At 66.2% G+C, this 19,476-nt stretch overlaps 1 protein-coding gene across 5 annotated transcripts in view; it reads right to left on the bottom strand.

The window, feature by feature from the left end:
- HSPG2 (heparan sulfate proteoglycan 2) overlaps positions 1–19,476 on the bottom strand; it is a 147,424-nt gene that overhangs the window by 2,639 nt on the left and 125,309 nt on the right. For 4 of the 5 annotated variants that reach the window (XM_044996294.1, XM_044996298.1, XM_044996299.1 and 1 more), the window contains 19 exons: positions 16,219–16,366; positions 15,199–15,315; positions 13,432–13,516; positions 12,840–12,984; positions 12,466–12,565; positions 12,142–12,251; positions 11,744–11,852; positions 10,142–10,240; positions 9,807–10,028; positions 8,936–9,180; positions 8,312–8,483; positions 7,849–7,971; positions 4,681–4,737; positions 4,305–4,380; positions 3,867–3,945; positions 2,845–2,886; positions 2,268–2,338; positions 1,061–1,144; positions 655–758 (listed from right to left, as the gene is read on the bottom strand). In XM_044996294.1, the coding sequence (XP_044852229.1) occupies positions 655–758; positions 1,061–1,144; positions 2,268–2,338; positions 2,845–2,886; positions 3,867–3,945; positions 4,305–4,380; positions 4,681–4,737; positions 7,849–7,971; positions 8,312–8,483; positions 8,936–9,180; positions 9,807–10,028; positions 10,142–10,240; positions 11,744–11,852; positions 12,142–12,251; positions 12,466–12,565; positions 12,840–12,984; positions 13,432–13,516; positions 15,199–15,315; positions 16,219–16,366 (2,188 nt within the window). The remainder of the gene's footprint in view (positions 1–654; positions 759–1,060; positions 1,145–2,267; positions 2,339–2,844; positions 2,887–3,866; positions 3,946–4,304; positions 4,381–4,680; positions 4,738–7,848; positions 7,972–8,311; positions 8,484–8,935; positions 9,181–9,806; positions 10,029–10,141; positions 10,241–11,743; positions 11,853–12,141; positions 12,252–12,465; positions 12,566–12,839; positions 12,985–13,431; positions 13,517–15,198; positions 15,316–16,218; positions 16,367–19,476) is intronic. The other variant, XM_044996296.1, reaches the window with a different exon arrangement.

The raw sequence follows: 19,476 nt of genomic DNA, 5'->3' as shown, positions 1-19,476 counted from the left end.
CCACGGGTAGTGCCCGGCCCTGGGCCCCGCAGAGCCTGGGAGCCGGCCCCACCCACCACGGGTAGTGCCCGGCCCTGGGCCCCGCAGAGCCTGGGAGCTGGGCCCATCCTGCCATGGGAAGTGCTGGGCCCTGGGCCCCGCAGAGCCTGGGAGCCGGCCGCACCCGCCACGGGTAGTGCCCGGCCCTGGGCCCAGCAGAGCCTGGGAGCCGGCCCCACCCGCCACGGGTAGTGCCCGGCCCTGGGCCCAGCAGAGCCTGGGAGCCGGCCCCACCCGCCACGGGTAGTGCCCGGCCCTGGGCCCCGCAGAGCCTGGGAGCCGGCCCCACCCGCCACGGGTAGTGCCCGGCCCTGGGCCCCGCAGAGCCTGGGAGCCGGCCCCACCCGCCACGGGTAGTGCCCGGCCCTGGGCCCAGCAGAGCCTGGGAGCTGGGCCCATCCTGCCATGGGAAGTGCTGGGCCCTGGGCCAGGCCAGCCCCCATCGCTCCTAGGTCTGTCCCAGAAGTGGCGGTGCCGGCTCAGACAGGGCTCCTGGGCATTAGGTTCCTGGAGAGGAGGGTCCAGCTGAGCAGGCAGGGGAGAGCCCCAGTTCCCACCCTGTACTCCCAGGTCTCCCAAGTCCCGCAGGTCCCCAGGGTGCCAGTCCAGCCTCACCTATGTACACGCTGCCTTGGGTGTTCACTATGACGTTGCTGCCTGGCGACTCCCCACTCACCAGCTCCTCGCCGTCCACCTGAATGGAGCCCCGCCTGCCTTCCCTGCAGGGCACAGAGCCAGGCGTGAGCCGGGTTCGTCCAAGGCCGGCCCCCATCCCAGTCGGGAGCAAGGGGGCAGGACGATCGACCACGGGGGAGCTGCACCCACTGACACCAGTGACACCTCTGCCCCCTGGGCTCCCTGGCTCCAGCCCGGCTCAGCCCCTCTGCAGGGGGAGCCTGGGGCTAAGGACCCTGGCAGAACACTTGGAGGGCTGCCTTGCAGTGGGATGGCTCCCTCCCCATCCCTTCCCAGGGGCTGTGTGGCTGCAGGTCGGTGATGAGCTAAGCCCCGGGCCCCTCACCGAACAGCTGTCACTCTGTGCCACTCTCCATCGTTGATGGGGTCCTCAGAGACGATGCTGGCTTCGCCGCTGCCCAGCTGGTAACTGCGGGGAGAATGGCTGGCATTAGCACCCACTCCTGGGGGGCAGCGTCCGCATTACCCAGCGCTCGGGGGAGGGGGCAGCACCGGCATTAGTCAGCTCTCGGTGGTGGGTGCATCTGCATTACCCAGCGCTTGGGGGGAATGGGGTCTGGGGGAGACTGGGGAAAGATGGTTCTGGGACCCTGGGGGTGGGGCTCAGGGTGTGTCTAGGGTCCCAGAGGCAGGAGAGTGGATCTGAAGTGAAGAAGTGGGGAGAGAAGGTGGGTCCCGGCTCCCAGGCAGGGGGAATGAGGATCCAGGGTGCAGGTGGGTCCGGGGTTCCAGGTGTAGGGGAGGGTGGGTCCTGGGGGCAGGTGGGTCCGGGGTTCCAGGTGTAGGGGAAGGTGGGTCCTGGGGGCAGGTGGGTCCGGGGTTCCAGGTGTAGGGGAGGGTGGGTCCTGGGGGCAGGTGGGTCCGGGTTACCAGGTGTAGGGGAGGGTGGGTCCTGGGGCCAGGTGGGTCCGGGGTTCCAGGTGTAGGGGAAGGTGGGTCCTGGGGGCAGGTTGGTCCGGGGTCCCAGGTGTAGGGGAGGGTGGGTCCTGGGGGCAGGTGGGTCCGGGGTCCCAGGTGTAGGGGAGGGTGGGTCCTGGGGGCAGGTGGGTCCGGGGTTCCAGGTGTAGGGGAAGGTGGGTCCTGGGGGCAGGTGGGTCCGGGGTCCCAGGTGTAGGGGAGGGTGAGTCCTGGGGGCAGGTGGGTCCGGGGTCCCAGGTGTAGGGGAGGGTGGGTCCTGGGGGCAGGTGGGTCTGGGGTCCCAGGTGTAGGGGAAGGTGGGTCCGGGGTTCCAGGGAAGGAGAGTCTGAGGTCCTGGGGTGATGGGGAAGGAGAGTCCAGGGGGAGAGGGAAGGTGGATCCAGGGTCCCCGGGTCAGGGGGAAGGTGGTCCAGAGTCCTAGGGATGGTGGAAGGTGGATCTGGGATGCTGGGGGGAGGGGGAAGGTGGATCTGGGAGCAGGGGCAAGGTGGGTTCAGGGCAGGTGGATCTGGGGATTCTAGCCTGTGCCCTGGACATGCTCCCTGGCTGGCAGGAGGGGTGCGTCAGGGGCCACGTGGCCGTTTGCTCCTCAGCTGGCGCCAGGCCATGCTCACCTGAACACCAGGTGTCCATCTCTCAGGCCGAGGCTGATGAAGTCCTTGGCTTTGCCGTTCTGCCCTTCCTCCTGCCAGAGAGACGTTATGAGACTGCTGGCTCCTGTCTGGCTGGGACCCTGCTCAGGAGCCAGCCCTGGAGCCACGGGCCCTGCCTGCCACCCGGGAACAGGTCCAGCTGAGCTGGGAGCCAGTTCCACGGCTGCACCCAGGGCTTGTGCCAGTCAGTGCCACGGGGCCCATGAAGCAGCCAACCAGCAGCGCTTGCTCCCCTGCAGGGCTTCTTGGCAACCCCGGGCTGGAGGCTCCGACTGACCCTGTACAGGCAGCCAGCTGCACTGCCCGCGGGCCGTGGGAAATGCCCACCCCTGCGCGGCTGGGGCCAAGGGGAGACACGGCTGTCGGGGGCCAAGTTGCAGGGAGTGTTCGCCAGTCAGGGCTCCACGTGTGTCCCTGGCTGCGGTGCATGCTGGTGCCCGTGCACCAGGCACAGCCCGGTGATCCTGGAGGCTGTAAGCCCCACTGCTGCTCCCCACGTGGTGCCAGGCCCAGCACCCAAGGGCCCTGCAGTAAATACCTCGTTAGTAGCATGTGGCTTGAGAGCAGGCTGCCCGGTCACCTGGAGGAGAAACGTGCAACAGGGCGGTGAAATGCCCATGGACAGCGAAGCAGCCTGCGCCAGGGGGGTGATGGGGAGCCTGGCAGCCATGGCACGGCTCAGGGAGCGGTACGCTAGGGCAATGCCAGCCCCGCATGGCATGGAATGAACAGGTGAGCATGGCAGATTAGTATGGGCCTGGCGCTCTGGCCTGAGCCAGGTGGCACAGGCTGGTTTCATGCATGCGCAGGCAGGTCAGACAATGGGGGTGCGATGGGATGTGAGTCCAGAGTGGAGCTGGGTTCCAGTCCATGCCATAGCGGGGCAGGGAGCAGCCCAGCATGCTGGCCGGCGTGCCATGCTGGTGGATGGGTGTCCTGATCACACTCAGCAGCCAATTCCCCAACTGACAGCAGGGGGCACTGCTGGTCAGGCCCGCCTGGCACCCCCTTCCCTGGAAGGGAGGCCCCTCTCCCTCCTCTCCAGAGGGCAGCCAGGAGCCTGGCTGCTCTGCCCTTCCTGGGGGCCCATGCACCTAGCCCTGCCCTCCATCCTGGCTCCCCCTGAGGGGCTCACTGTGCCCCTATGTGCTGGTAACTCCAGTGCCCTCTCAGCCCTGGCCCTCTCCCCAGTGGGGTGCCCAGCTCTGTCCTGCCTCATGCGCTGGCCCCTCTTCCCCCCTTGCTGGCTGCTCTCAACCCACCGCTGCAGAACTCCAGGCCAGCAAGGGCTGGAGATGGAGTCGCCCTGGCTGGGGATGAGGCTGCAGCCTGTCCCTGGTGCCACCCTCAGCCCTGGAACCCAGCCCCACGAGACACGCCCAGGCCGCCCTCATCTCCGACCTGCCCCCGCCCACCTCTCCCTCTGGATCCCACCCGTGGCACCCTCGCCCGGAATGCCAGGGAGCCCGGACAGCCCCTCCCCGTCACCCAGCCACCCATGCTGGCCTGGCTCCCACCTGCCCCGGCCCAGGTCCTCTCCCAGCCCCCAGCGGGACTCACCACGCCCTGCCACAGGAGGAGGCCGTTCGGGGAGCGCGTGCGCACTTCCAGCTCAATGGTCTCTGGAGACTTGGGGTGACTGCAAGGAGAAGACAGCGGCTGTCAGCCCTGGGCCCCAGTGTATACAGTGGGGGGTAGGGACCAGACCATGGTGTGCCCTGGGAGCCCTGCCCCCACCAGCCCCCAGTCCCCCCACCCAGGGCCCAGCTCTGCCATTCCTCTGGCCCCCGGCTCCTGGGGGGACTCAGCCAGAGGGCTGCTCACACTCCAGGCTCCCTCCCCGGCTATGCAGAACATGGCGGGGCTGGCACTGGGAGCCGGAGCCGGTGCTCGCCCCGATGGTGCATGCTGGGAGCTCCGGGCCTTCCCGAACACAGACGGCAGGGGGCCCTGGGGCGATGCCCCTTCTCCCCGTCACAGCATAGGGGGCCCACTCACCTGCGGGGCAGCACGTGCCGGGGAAGCGCGAGGTAGCCGCCATCCTGGAAGTAGGCTCCGTACTGGCCTGGGGCATCTGCAGGGCGAGAGCTGGGATCAGACAGCAGGGGGCGCTGGGAGCCACCCCGTCCCACACCTGGGCTTGGGCGTAACCCGGCTGCACCCAGGGAAGCCAGTGCTGCTTCCTGACGCCTCCCCCCTGCAGGTCATTAGAGCCCCCCCCCGCTCCCCGGGGTGAGCTGCCCCACCCCACCCTTGGCCACCGCCCGCAGGGAGCCGCAGGGCAGCCTGGGAGCTGCTGGGCCAGGGTGGCTCGTACAAGGAGGGGGGACGAGAGAGGCAGTGGGCGAGACGCCCAGCGAAGTGGGCACCGTACCGTTTCCCCCGCTGCCCTCCAGGGCCCACGCACGCTCCAGCGCCGCCAGGGCCGGGCCTGCACGGAGACAGACACACGGGTTACAGGGAACGCACGGCCCAGCGCGGCAGCACGCGGCACGAGCGCTGCCCCATGCCAGGGGGAGGCAGAGGGTGTCGCTCTGCCAGCTCGGGCCCTGGCGCTGGCTCCCTGCTGGGCCCTGCGCTGCACAGCGCTGCCGATACCAAGTGCTGTGCCCCCAGCCCCCGGCCCGAGCACACGCTGCCCCCCGCCCCCCGCCCCGAGCACACGCTGCCCCCGCCCCCAGCCCCCGGCCCGAGCACACGCTGCCCCCCGCCCCCAGCCCCCGCCCCGAGCACACGCTGCCCCCCGCCCCCAGCCCCCGCCCCCAGCACACGCTGCCCCCGCCCCGTCGCACACGCTGCCCCCGCCCCCAGCCCCCGCCCCGAGCACACGCTGCCCCCCGCCCCCGCCCCGCCCCGAGCACACGCTGCCCCCCGCCCCCAGCCCCCGCCCCGAGCACACGCTGCCCCCCGCCCCCAGCCCCCCCGCCCGAGCACACGCTGCCCCCCACCCCGAGCACACGCTGCCCCCCGGCCCCCCCCCCCCGCCCCCAGCACACGCTGCCCCCCACCCCCAGCCCCGAGCACACGCTGCCCCCGCCCCCAGCCCCCGCCCCGAGCACACGCTGCCCCCCACCCCGAGCCCACGCTTCGCCCCGCCCCCATCCCCAGCCCCGAGCACACGCTGCCCCCCGCCCCCAGCCCCGAGCTCTCGCGGCCCCCGGCCCCCAGCCCCCGCCCCGAGCACACGCTGCCCCCCGCCCCCAGCCCCGAGCACACGCTGCCCCCGGCCCCCAGCCCCCGCCCCGCTCACACGCTGCCCCCCGCCCCCAGCCCCGAGCACACGCTGCCCCCCGCCCCCAGCCCCCGCCCCGAGCACACGCTGCCCCCCCCCCCGAGCACATGCTGCCCCCAGCCCCCGCCCCGAGCACACGCTGCCCCCCGCCCCCAGCCCCGAGCACACGCTGCCCCCGCCCCCCAGCCCGAGCACACGCTGCCCCCGGCCCCCCGCCCCCAGCCCCGAGCACACGCTGCCCCCGCCCCCCAGCCCCCGGCCCGAGCACACGCTGCCCCCCGCCCCCAGCCCCGAGCACACGCTGCCCCCAGCCCCCAGCCCCGAGCACACGCTGCCCCCGGCCCCCCGCCCCCAGCCCCGCGCCCACGCTGCCCCCCGCCCCCAGCCCCGAGCACACGCTGCCCCCGCCCCCCAGCCCCCGCCCCGAGCACACGCTGCCCCCCGCCCCGAGCACACGCTGCCCCCCGCCCCGAGCACACGCTGCCCCCTGCCCCGAGCACACGCTGCCCCCGGCCCCGAGCACACGGTGCCCCCGGCCCCGAGCACACGCTGCCCCCCGCCCCGAGCACACGCTGCCCCCGGCCCCGAGCACACGCTGCCCCCTGCCCCGAGCACACGCTGCCCCCTGCCCCCTCCCCGAGCACACGCTGCCCCCGGCCCCGAGCACACGCTGTCCCCGGCCCCCAGCCCCCGCCCCGAGCACACGCTGCCCCCGGCCCCAGCCCCGCCCGAGCACACGCTGCCCCCCACCCGAGCACACGCTGCCCCCAGCCCCGAGCACACGCTGCCCCCAGCCCCGCCCCGAGCACACGCTGCCCCGGCCCCGAGCACACGCTGCCCCCGGCCCCACCCCCCAGCACACGCTGCCCCCCGCCCCCCGCCCCGAGCACACGCTGCCCCCGGCCCCCTGCCCCCGCCCCGAGCACACGCTGCCCCCCACCCTGAGCACACGCTGCCCCCAGCCCCGAGCACACGCTGCCCCCAGCCCCCGCCCCGAGCACACGCTGCCCCCCGCCCCCAGCCCCGAGCACACGCTGCCCCCGGCCCCCAGCCCCCGCCCCGAGCACACGCTGCCCCCGGCCCCCAGCCCCGAGCACACGCTGCCCCCGGCCCCCAGCCCCCGCCCCGAGCACATGCTGCCCCCTGCCCCGAGCACACGCTGCCCCCGGCCCCCAGCCCCGAGCACACGCTGCCCCCGGCCCCCAGCCCCAGCCCCGAGCACATGCTGCCCCCTGCCCCGAGCACACGCTGCCCCCGGCCCCCAGCCCCGAGCACACGCTGCCCCCGGCCCCCAGCCCCCGCCCCGAGCACACGCTGCCCCCCGCCCCCAGCCCCGAGCACACGCTGCCCCCGGCCCCCAGCCCCCGCCCCGAGCACACGCTGCCCCCTGCCCCCAGCCCCGAGCACACGCTGCCCCCGGCCCCCAGCCCCTGCCCCGAGCACACGCTGCCCCCAGCCCCCGCCCCGAGCACACGCTGCCCCCAGCCCCGAGCACACGCTGCCCCGGCCCCCAGCCCCCGCCCCGAGCACACGCTGCCCCCAGCCCCCGCACCGATTTCATGCTGCCCCCTGCCCCGAGCACACGCTGCCCCCAGCCCCCAGCCCCCAGCCCCGAGCACACGCTGCCCCCAGCCCCCGCCCCGAGTACATGCTGCCCCCTGCCCCGAGCACACGCTGCCCCCAGCCCCCGCCCCGAGCACACGCTGCCCCCGGCCCCCAGCCCCGAGCACACGCTGCCCCCAGCCCCCTCCCCGAGCACACGCTGCCCCCCGCTCTGAGCACATGCTGCCCCCGGCCCCCGGCCCGAGCACACGCTGCCCCCAGCCCCCAGCCCCCGCCCCGAGCACACGCTGCCCCCAGCCCCCGCCCCGAGCACACGCTGCCCCCGGCCCCGAGCACACGCTGCCCCCGGCCCCGAGCACACGCTGCCCCCAGCCCCCGCCCCGAGCACACGCTGCCCCTAGATTCCCAAGCCATGGCACACTGCTTCCTCCAAGACCCCCAGCCCCCGATGCGCTGCTGCCTGAGCCCTCCCAGCTCCAGATACTCTGACTCACCATCCCCCCAAGCCCACCCCCAGGCATGCTGCTGCCCACCCCCGTCCCCCTGGACACTCAGCTTTGGTTCCCTCCCTTGCTCCCTACAGACCCCTGACCCCCACTATGACTCCTCCTCTCCCCCTGCACCCACAGCACCCAGCGGCCCTTCTGCCGCCCTGCTCCAGCTCCTGCCTCTCTCTAAGGGCCTGGCTAGAGCCCTGGCAGGTCCTTGGGGGCTGTGCTCCCCGCCCGCCAGCCCCAGGCTGCATACCCTGCTCGCAGTACGTCCCCGAGAAGCCGGCCGGGCACAGGCACTGGTTTGCCTTGCACTTCCCACCGTTCAGGCAAGGGTTCCTGAGCAGGCACTGATCCTCAGAGAGCTCGCAGCGCTCGCCTGTGGGGAGACAGCCGGGGGTTGTGGGCACAGCCTTCCCACAAGGGGGCACGCACACACGGGTGAGCACAAACACATGTACACGCATGCACACTCGCCCTGCCCCATGTCACGGATCCCCAGGGAGAAGGGACCCCAGCTATGGAGGACCCACCCTGGGCACATCCCTGAGTGGCACCCTATGAGTGGGGATGCCCAGCTCAGGGCCCCTCCTCACTCTAGCGGTGGGGCTGCAATCTGCTGCGAGAACGACCCTGGCAGCACAGGTGGCAGTGCCCTGGTGCACAGAGATGTTGCTAGCCCTGCCCATGCTCCAACCGCGGGGACGAAGCGTGCCCACCTCGGAAGCCATCCTGGCACAGGCACTGGAACTCGTACTCGCCGGTGGGCATGCAGGTGGCGCCGTGCAGGCAGGGCCTGCGGTCGCAGGGTGAGCTGTCGTAGCACTGGGTGACGCCCCGGCTCTCCAGGAAGCTGTAGGAGATGTCCACCTTCTTCCCATTGATCGACATCTGGGGGAGGGAAAAGGAGACGCCATGTCAGCCTCAGTGCCTCTCTGGGTTCAGCCAGGGGCTCTGAGGCCTGCACTGCCCCAAACTGGGCAGGCTGAGCGGGCACAGAAGGGCACTTTCAGAGCTGGGTAGAGAACACAGTATATGTGATCCAGGCTGCCCAGGAGCCACTCAGAGCATGCTGCCCCAAGCTGAGCCCCAGCCCCCATGCTGCTAAATAGGAAGGGGTTCACCTGCCCCCTATGGGGCTGTCGTATGTAAACCACTTCCAGAGTTAATGGCACCACTAGGAATAGAACCCAGGAGTCCTGGTTCCCCTGCTCACCCCACTAGGCCCCACTCCCTTTCCAGTGCTGGGGCTTGAACCCAGGAGTCCTGGCTCCCAGCCCGCCATCTCCTCTGACTCCACTCCTTACAGGGCTCAGGAGTGACTCCAGAAGGGTGCGACTCACCTCCCCAATGCAGCCACGGAAGCTGGAGCTGATGCTGGCGGCTGCAGGCACAGTGACGGATTTGTCCACCCCGCCCAGGTACATGGGCGTGCGGAGGTTGAGCCCCTGGCTTTTCCCCGGGGAGGACCTCTTCACCGGCTTGCTGCTGTCCACCTGCAGGGTGCCATCCTTGTTGATCCGTTCTGCCGAGACTTTGTGCCACTGGCCCAGGGCGAGTGGCTCTGTGCTCCGGAGCACAGCCATGCCTGCGGGAGAGAGTGGTGAGACGGGCACCGAGCTCAAGGCACGCCCCAGGGATCTCTCCTTCGCCTGGAGTGGCTGGGTAGCCGCAATCTCCCCTGCCAGGGCATGCCAGGGCCTCTCAGGATGGCGGGTGCTTTCAAAGCCCTATGCCCTGCCAAGGGGCATCGCAGGGGCCACGCACAGGAGCCAGTGACAAGGTAGATGGCTGCGAGGTCCTGGACCCCGGGCTACAAAGGTGTGTGTGCTGGGAGGAAAGGGAGCCAGTGCGGTGTGGGCGTCGGGGGGCTGAGGGAATCGGCCACAGCCCAAATGCAGCCCAGGGCAGCAGCAACTGACCAGCCTTCCCGGGGATGAACTGTGCATGGTGGGGCAGCGTCCCTCACCCACCGGGCACCCCCCAGAACAGCGCCCCCCGCAGCTGGCACCAGCAGCCTCCATGCAGATAGCCACAGCAGAGGCCACAGAATCTGGATCCTCCCGGTCAAGAGCTGGCCTGGCCTGCAGCCAGGGGGAGGTGGGGGGAGCGCCAGTGGGTGGGCTGTGGGACAGATGCCAACACCCAGCCCTGCCATGGCCCCAGCAGGCAGCTTCGCTCAGGGGCAGGCGCTAGTGCCAGCTGCACCCTTACCTGAGCCCAGCTCGTAGCGGAACTCCAGGTGCCCACTGGCCATGGCCAGGGAGACGAAATCCTCCACGGGGGCGCCTGTGCCCCCGCTGAACAGGATGAGGCCGTTGGGGGAGAGCGGCTTGAACTCCGCGTCGAGGCGCAGCTCATAGTGGATGTTGGTGAGGGGCGGGTAGGAGATGAACGAGTCGCTGCCATTGAAGGAAGGGGTGGTCGCCATGACGCCTGTGGAGTGGGGGGTTACTGAGGATCGCCACTGGCCCCGTCCGCCCTTTGACCGGCAGGGTCCTTCCGACTGGGGCAGGACTGTCCCAGCCAGACCCCCCCGCCCCACTCACCTTCCATGCACGTCTCCCCAGACTTGCCCAGGTGGCAGCGGCAGCGGTAGCCCTGCCCGTCTGCACGGTTAATGCAGGTGGCATCCGGTCCGCAGGCCTCTGGGGGAGACAGGTCCAACAGGGCTCAGCGCCCGGGCAGCACCAGGGCTCTGGCTGCAGCGGGGGGCCCTTGCTCCGCATAGGTGGGGGGGACATGGAGCAGCCCATGCGGCGCAGTCAGGCTGTGGCCAGCACCTGTTCCCAGCGCGGCCCCCATGGCTCCTAGCGCAGTTACCGGGGCAGGCCCGGCTCACGTGGACGGGGCAGCGGGGACTTGTGTCACACCCTGGCCCCTGGCAAAGCTCCTGCTGGGCCAGTGATGGTGACAGCATCCCCTTGCTGCGCTGTCGTGGGCAGTGCTGGAGCTATGGGGCAGCGGTGCCGGGGGGCAGTGCTGGAGCTATGGGGCAGAGGTGCCGAGGGACAGTGCTGGAGCTATGGGGCAGAGGTGCCAGGGGGCAGTGCTGGAGCTATGGGGCAGAGGTGCCGAGGGACAGTGCTGGAGCTATGGGGCAGAGGTGCTGAGGGACAGTGCTGGAGCTATGGGGCAGCGGTGCCGGGGGGCAGTGCTGGAGCTATGGGGCAGCAGTGCGGGGGGCGCAGTGCTGTAGTTATGGGGCAGCGGTGCCGGGGGCAGTGCTGGAGCTATGAGGCAGCGGTGCCGGGGGGCAGTGCTGGAGCTATGGGGCAGCGGTGCCGGGGGGCAGTGCTGGAGCTATGGGGCAGTGCCGGAGCTATGGGGCAGCGGTGCCGGGGGACAGTGCTGGAGCTATGGGGCAGCAGTGCGGGGGGGGCAGTGCCAGAGCTATGGGGCAGCGGTGCCGGGGGGCAGTGCTGGAGCTATGGGGCAGAGGTGCCGAGGGACAGTGCTGGAGCTATGGGGCAGTGCCGGAGCTATGGGGCAGTGGTGCTGGGGGGCAGTGCTGGAGCTATGGGGCAGTGCTGGAGCTATGGGGCAGCAGTGCCGGGGGGCAGTGCTGGAGCTATGAGGCAGCGGTGCCGGGGGGCAGTGCTGGAGCTATGGGGCAGTGGTGCCGGGGGGCAGTGCTGGAGCTATGGGGCAGAGGTGCCGAGGGACAGTGCTGGAGCTATGGGGCAGTGCCGGAGCTATGGGGCAGTGGTGCTGGGGGGCAGTGCTGGAGCTATGGGGCAGTGCCGGAGCTATGGGGCAGCGGTGCCGGGGGGCAGTGCTGGAGCTATGGGGCAGCGGTGCCAGGGGGCAGTGCTGGAGCTATGAGGCAGCGGTGCCGGGGGGCAATGCTGGAGCTATGGGGCAGTGGTGCTGGGGGGCAGTGCCGGAGCTATGGGGCAGTGCTGGAGCTATGGGGCAGCGGTGCCGGGGGGCAGTGCTGGAGCTATTTGGCAGCGGTGCCGGGGGGCAGTGCTGGAGCTATGGGGCAGCAGTGCCGGGGGGCAGTGCTGGAGCTATGGGGCAGCGGTGCCGGGGGGGCAGTGCCGGAGCTATGGGGCAGTGCTGGAGCTATGGGGCAGTGGTGCCAGGGGGCAGTGCCGGAGCTATGGGGCAGTGCTGGAGCTATGGGGCAGCGGTGCCGGGGGCAGTACCTGGGTGGCAATGCAGTGCCTGCGAATGTTCACAGTTGCTCCCCGTGAATTCCTGTGGACAGTGGCACACGTAGCTGCTGCTCTCCGAGTCCCTGCAGACACCTCCATTCTGGGGAGCAGCAATCCGAGGGTTAGAACTGCAGAGGGGACAGAGCCTTGCCCCAGCTGCTGCTGACATCCCATGACACAAGGAGCAGTGCCGGAGCTATGGGGCAGTGGTGCCATGGGGCAGTGCCAGCCCTGGGGCCAGCAACAGCACGTGCCACGGGGGAAAGCAGAGCCCCCTAGGGCCAAAGCACCTGTTATACCGGTGCAACCCCAGGGAAGCAGGGGCCCAGCATGTGTCTGAACCGCGCATAAGCTCTGCCCCACGGGGCCGGGGTGAGGGAGCGAGTTACCTGACATGGCCGGTCCCGGCACGTGGGGCAGTTGGAAACACCATGAGCTTTCAAGTCCAGATCCTTAAAGATCACCTCCTCGCCCTGGACCAGCAGCTGGCGCACACAGCCTGGGGGGACCAAGAGACAGGGGCAGTCAGAACAGGCCGGGCAATGGGGCAGGCGGAGCGCCTGGGGAGCCAGGAAGGAACCCTGCTGGGCAAGGGGCTCAGAATCCCTCCATCACCATCTCCGGGCACTCGGTGTTCTCCACCCACACGCAGGGCGCCCCGGGGTGGGTGTCTGAGGCTCGTGGGGAGCGGGAGCCAGGCCGCCTGCACTCACCCACAAAGCCGCTGCTGAGGCCGGATTTGGCGACGGCGATGTAGTCGGGATAGCCGCCGAGGTACAGCTCCTCGTTCAGATCCAGCCCTTGGAATTTACCCTGGGGGGCACAGAATGATGGGCACAGCAGCTCAGGGCTACCCTCTGTGCCCTCCTCAGTTCCTAGGAGAGCCCCATGCATTGTGGAGGCACAGCCCCTGCCAACCAGCCTCCCCATGTCTTCCCCCGCTAAGCTGCCCCAGGCATAGTGCCACTCCAGGGGGCCAGCGCCAGCATGGCACGGCCGGGGCCATAGCCCTGTTGGCAATACTCCCAGGCTGCAGCAGTCCACCTTGTTGGCCCCACACCATGCGGCCTCCTGAGCCTTCTCTTACCTGGGATGTGCCGTTGACAGGAGGGTGGCTGTCCAGCACCAGGGAGCCCTGGGTGAGGTTCCGGTATAGCCGGACCATGTGAAACTCCCCAAGTCGGATTGGCACCGGGTGCCGAATCGTGGCCATGCCTGAGCCGGCGTCAAACCTGCAACATCAAGCATGTTGGAGACAGAGAAGGGAGCAGAGCCGCCTCCCACCCTCCCCGGCCCCTGGCACTTCTCAGTGCTCTGCTGCAGCCTGGAGCCTGCCTTCCACACACACAGCCCCTGGGCCACCCATTTCCTGAGCCATGAGAGGCACTTCATGTGGCTCCACATCGCCAGTGTCTGCCACACTGCAGGTCCTGGGGTGGGAGGCACCACTGGGGCAGCTGGGATTTCAGAGCCACCGAGTGGATCTGGGCGGCCAGTTCACAACCATCTGAATGAGAATTAGGCACCGACTCCATTCGACAGCTCTGCCTATTGGGGCCCCGTTCGCTCTGCAGCCTGGCTTCAGGAAGGGCTCGGAGCTGGTCGGGTTGCTGCAGGCTATGGCTGCTCCCGGCAGAAGGGCCTGGCTCTGGGGAGGGGCTGGCATCGCCAGGTCTCACCTGAATTCCGGGCGGCCTCCCACCAGACCAAAGGACACGAAGTCAGCGCCAGTGCTCTTCTTCTGCCCATTGTACAGCAGCATCCCTGCCAAAAGCACAGAGGGGCTGAGCTGGGCGGGACGTGAGTGCCACACCCAAGCCAACGAACACCAGGAGCGGGGAGGGTCCAGATCACAGCCAGAAGCACCCACTGCTCAGCCCCCATCCCCAGCTCACCACAAGCTACAGGAGGCTCAGGCCCCGATCACAGCACTGAGCAGCTGGAGAGGGGGCAACCAGACACAGCTGAGCAGAGGGGACCTGGCCGGAACAGCCCTGGCCTCCTGCCCCTGAGTGGGAATGGAGACTGCTGGGCATTGTGTGTGCCCCTTGGCAGCCCCCCTGCAGGAGCACAGCCGGGGCCCTACTGAGCCCCTGGGACCCACCAAGCTGCTATGCTGGGTGAAGGAGAGGTCCCTGCCCTCTGCTCGTGGCTTAGCTGATGGTGAGTGTGCCTGGTGGGGCCAAAGTCTGGAGGGAGCCTGAGCCTGCAAGCCAGGAGAGGGGATGATGCTTCGTGGGCCCATGGGGTCAGTCCATGTGGGCAGCACTGGGAGGGCAGGGGCAGGGGCTGGACTCTAGCTCCCTCTAGTGGCAGGGCCTTTATTCTGCAATCTTGGAGGCGGTGGCTCCCTGAGGCCGGTGGAGGAGAGGGGGATGCCGGGAAAGGGGGGAAGTCCCTGGGTTTTCAGGCCCAGCCCATGAGCAAGGGAACGTCCAGCCTCAGGGCAGCCTGGGGCCCCACCAACATCAGTCACACCCATCCCCCGCAGCCAGGGCCCTTTGGAGCCACGCCCACCGGGCAGCGTTGGTGGGGATGGAGCCAGCAACACAGGGCTCTGCCCCTTACGCCAATGGCCTTCATTCACTGGCAGCACTAGTGGGCTTTTATCCAGTAACTGTGCAGGCCCCGAGGGGAGACCTGGCAATCCGTGGAAACAGACTCAGCCCATCAGTTCTGCCGACTCCCCAAAGGGCCCCCCAGCCGGGGCGGGCATGGAGCTGGCAGCACGGATTAGCACAGTAACTCAATGCCAGTAGGAGTCGCTTGGGTACCTAGGGTTTTGGGATGACGTCACTTCCTGGAGAGTGACATCTCTGGGACAGGCAGGAAGATGCGCTGGAGGTTAAGTGGCAGCTGTGGCTAGTAGGAGTTAGACACACGGGGGAGCCTGGCTGACTCCCAGCCTGCCCGTCACTCAGTTAGTCTGTGCAGGGTTTGCAGGTTTAAGGCACCCTTGGGGTGCATGGGTCCCGTGCCCAGAGGGCCAGCGCTCCTGGCCCCGGGCTGGAGAGGGTTAAGAGCTAATCCCACGAGGCTGTAAAAGAGCATCAGGCAGCAGGGTGCAGACTTACCTGAGTAGAGAATGAGAGCTAGAGGGGGAGAGGAGAGATGGAAAAGGAGACACATGAGGCAAGAGAGGAACAAGGCGGAGCGAGAAGGGAGGAGGAGAACAGGTAAGTGAAATGAGCCCGGCTCACTCAGACTGCCTGGGAGAGAAGAGGCAGGAGCAGGCGAAAGAAGAAAGTGACCCGTGTGCTACAGGGGCCATTGGGCTACAATCGAAGGCAGGGGTTTGCCGATGCAGTTAGCAGTGGAGAAGCCCCTCACCTCCCCACTACCCCCACCAGCCCTGTCCTGGCTCAGGGCCCCACCCCTTGCCCCTGCGGGAAGATGGCGTCCCTGGGTGGGCAGGCGTGGCTGCTTCTCAGACGGACTTGGCTCACCATCAGCAGCGTCTGGCCGGAAGCTGATCTGGATTTCAAACTTCTTGTAGGCGTCCTTGATGGTGGGCAAGGCAAGGAAGGTCTGAGGATTCTGGGTAAAATATGGCACCACCCGCTCTGGAATGGTGGAAGGAGGGAGAGTGGGTCAGTGTGTGACGGAACAGACCCACGTGCAGGGCTGTTATGAAGAGGAGGCAGGGCCCCAGCAGTGCAGACTGACCCTGGGCCTCGGGCCACTCTAGACACGAGAGTTAGATCTATAGGGAGGGAGCTGGGAGCCAGCACTCAGGTCTGGAATCCTCTCCTGCCAGACCTGAGGGACCTGCGGCTATCACCGGCCTCATGGGAAGAGCTGGGCCACACGGCACCCAGCTGTTGTGGGTGTGCATGGGAGGGGGGATGAGCAGCCATGCCGCTGCCGCCCCCACTCTGACGGATCACGGGAGCAGAGATGGAGAGATGCCAGAGAGCCTGTTCCCCCTGCCATTGAGAGCTGAGCCCCCAGCTTGAGAAACCCGGACCCCCGAGGAGCAGCTGGACAGGACAGTGCAGCCTGGCTGGAGGCCTGGGGTTAAGCAGCACTCAGGTTCAGTGACCACGGCCCGGCGGGGCTCGGGACACCATGGGGAAAGTGAGTGCCTCAGCCTGCTCAGCAGTGCCCCCGCTGGCTGCACACATGGGCCCCAGGGTAGATCTTCCCAGGGCTGCACGTCTAGGGCTCAGCCTGGTGCCTCCATCCGATGGGAAGTTCAGTCCCCCGTCGCTCTTGGGTCAGGGTGGGGACTGTGCTGTGCATGCCGCAGCAGGATGGGGAGGTTACTAAGGTGCCAACCAGTTCTGAAGGGGATCCCGTCACCTTGCCCTCAGCTGGAAGGACACCCTCTGTAACATGGCGCCTCCGGGGTGGAGAGGAAGGACAACGGCGGTAATGTGAAGACACCAATGGGGGACACGAGGGACATGTCCCTCCCAGCTGCACGGGTCACATCCTGCAGGCGCCAGTGCAGCATGAATGCTCACCTCGGACTTTGAGCATGGAGAAGGCCGTCACCTTCCCTTGCCTGTTGGATGCCGTGCAGACGTAGATCCCAGCATCTTCTGGCTTCACAGATGGAATGGTCAAGACGTTGTTCTCCAGACAAATGTCTTTTGGGAGGTCTCCTTCCAGCTGCAACCAGATGTCAGACCAGGGCATCAGCCACCATCACCCACCCTACCATCACCTATCCACCCATCTGTCCCCCATCCACAGACCCATCCACCCCCCACCTATCCACTCATCCATCCGCCCATCATCCATCCCACCCACCTATCCACCCATTCGTCCCCCATCCACTGACCAAACCATCCCCCATCATCCACCCCCACACCTAACCACCCATCTGTCCCCCATCCATCCGTCCCCCATCCACAGACCCATCCATCTCCCATCCGCCCATCATCTACCCCCCCACCTAACCACCCATCTGTACCCCATCCATCCGTCCCTCATCCATTGACCCACCCATCCGACCATCACCCCCCCCCACCTATCCACCCATCGGTACCCCATCTGTCCCCTATCTGCCCATCATCCACCCCCCACCCATCCACTCATCCATCCCCCATCCGCCCATCATCCACCCCCCCACCCATCCACTCATCCATACCCCATCCGCCCATCATCCACCCCCCCACCCATCCACTCATCCATCCCCCAAGCATCCAACATCCACCCCCCACCTATCCACTCCCACACCTATCCACCCATCTGTCCCCCATCCACAGACCCATCCACCCCCCACCTATCCACTCATCCATCCGCCCATCATCCATCCCACCCACCTATCCACCCATTCGTCCCCCATCCACTGACCAAACCATCCCCCATCATCCACCCCCACACCTAACCACCCATCTGTCCCCCATCCATCCGTCCCCCATCCACAGACCCATCCATCTCCCATCCGCCCATCATCCACCCCCCAACCCATCCACTCATCCATCCCCCAATCATCCAATATCCACCCCCCACCTATCCATTCCCCCACCTATCCACCCATCTGTCATAGAATCATAGAATCTCAGGGTTGGAAGGGACCTCAGGAAGTCATCTAGTCCAACCCCCTGCTCAAAGCAGGACCAAACCCAACTAAATCATCCCAGCCAGGGCTTTGTCAAACCTGACCTTAAAAACCTCTAAGGAAGGAGATTCCACCACCTCCCTAGGTAACCCATTCCAGTTCTTCACCACCCTACTAGTGAAAAAGTTTTTCCTAATGTCCAACCTAAACCTCCCGCTCTGCAACTTGAGACCATTACTCCTTGTTCTGTCATCTTCTACCACTGAGAACAGTCTAGATCCATCCTCTTTGGAACCCCCTTTCAGGTAGTTGAAAGCAGCTATCAAATCCCCCCTCATTCTTCTCTTCTGCAGGCTAAACAATCCCAGTTCCCTCAGCCTCTCCTCATAAGTCATGTGCTCCAGCCCCCTAATCATTTTTGTTGCCCTCCGCTGGACTCTCTCTCCAATTTATCCACATCCTTCTTGTAGTGTGGGGCCCAAAACTGGACACAGTACTCCAAATGAGGCCTCACCAGTGCTGAGTAGAGGGGAATGATCACATCCCTCGATCTGCTGGAAATGCCCCTACTTATACAACCCAAAATGCCATTAGCCTTCTTGGCAACAAGGGCACACTGTTGACTCATATTCAGCTTTTCGTCCACCGTAACCCCTAGGTCCTTTTCTGCAGAACTGCTGCCCAGCCATTCAGTCCCTAGTCTGTAGCAGTGCATGGGATTCTTCCGTCCTAAGTGCAGGACTCTGCACTTGTCCTTGTTGAACCTCATCATATTTCTTTTGGCCCAATCCTCTAATTTGTCTAGGTCCCTCTGTATCCTAGCCCTACCCTCCAGCGTATCAACCACTCCTCCCAGTTTAGTGTCATCTGCAAACTTGCTAAGGGTGCAGTCCACACCATCCTTCAGATCGTTAATGAAGATATTGAACAAAACCGGCCCCAGCACCGACCCTTGGGGCACTCCACTTGATACCGGCTGCCAACTAGACATGGAACCATTGATCACTACCCGTTGAGCCCGACCATCTAGCCAGTTTTCTATCCACCTTACCATCCATTCATCCAGCCCAGACTTCTTTAACTTGCTGGCAAGAATACTGTGGGAGACTGTATCAAAAGCTTTGCTAAAGTCCAGAAATAGCACATCCACTGCTTTCCCCTCATCCACAGAGCCGGTTATCTCATCATAGAAGGCAATTAGGTTAGTCAGGCATGATTTGCCCTTGGTGAATCCATGCTGACTGTTCCTGATCACTTTCCCCTCCTTTAAGTGGTTCAGAATTGATTCCTTGAGGACCTGTTCCATGATTTTTCCAGGGACTGAGGTGAGACTGACTGGCCTGTAGTTCCCTGGATCTTCCTTCTTCCCTTTTTTAAAGATGGGCACTACATTAGCTTTTTTCCAGTCATCCGGGACCTCCCCCGATCGCCATGATTTTTCAAAGATAATGGCCAATGGCTCTGCAATCTCATCAGCCAACTCCTTTAGCACCCTCGGATGCAGCGCATCCTGCCCCATGGACTTGTGCTCGTCCAGCTTTCCTAAATAGTCTTGAACTACTTCTTTCTCCACAGAGAGCTGGTCACCTCCTCCCCATACCGTGCTGCAGAGTGCAGCTGTCTGGGAGCTGACCTTGTCTGTGAAGACAGAGGCAAAAAAAGCATTGAGTACACTAGCTTTCTCCACATCCTCTGTCACTAGGTTCCCTCCCTCATTCAGCAAGGGGCCCACACTTTCCTTGACTTTCTTCCTGTTGCTAACATACCTGAAGAAACCCTTCTTGTTACTCCTAACATCTCCGGCTAGCTGCAACTCCAAGTGTGATTTGGCCTTCCTGATTTCACTCCTGCATGCCTGAGCAATACTTTTATACTCCTCCCTGGTTATTTGTCCAATCTTCCACTTCTTGTAAGCTGTTCTTTTGTGTTTAAGACGAGCAAGGATTTCACTGTTAAGCCAAGCTGGTCGCCTGCCATATTTACTTTTCTTCCTACACATCGGGATGGTTTGTTCCTGCAACCTCAATAAGGTTTCTTTAAAATACAGCCAGCTTTCCTCGACTCCTTTCCCCGTCCATCTGTCCCCCATCCACTGACCCATCCATCTCCCATCCGCCCAGCATCCACTCCCCCACCTAACCACCCATCTGTACCCCATCCATCCGTCCCCCATCCATTGACCCACCCATCCGCCCATCATCCCCTCCGCACCTAT

Source organism: Mauremys mutica, chromosome 21, assembly GCF_020497125.1.
Source record: "Mauremys mutica isolate MM-2020 ecotype Southern chromosome 21, ASM2049712v1, whole genome shotgun sequence".
Classification (NCBI taxonomy): domain Eukaryota; kingdom Metazoa; phylum Chordata; order Testudines; family Geoemydidae; genus Mauremys; species Mauremys mutica.
The sequence above is the reverse complement of the archived record's forward strand: the minus strand, read 5'-3'. Positions and strand labels throughout refer to the sequence as shown.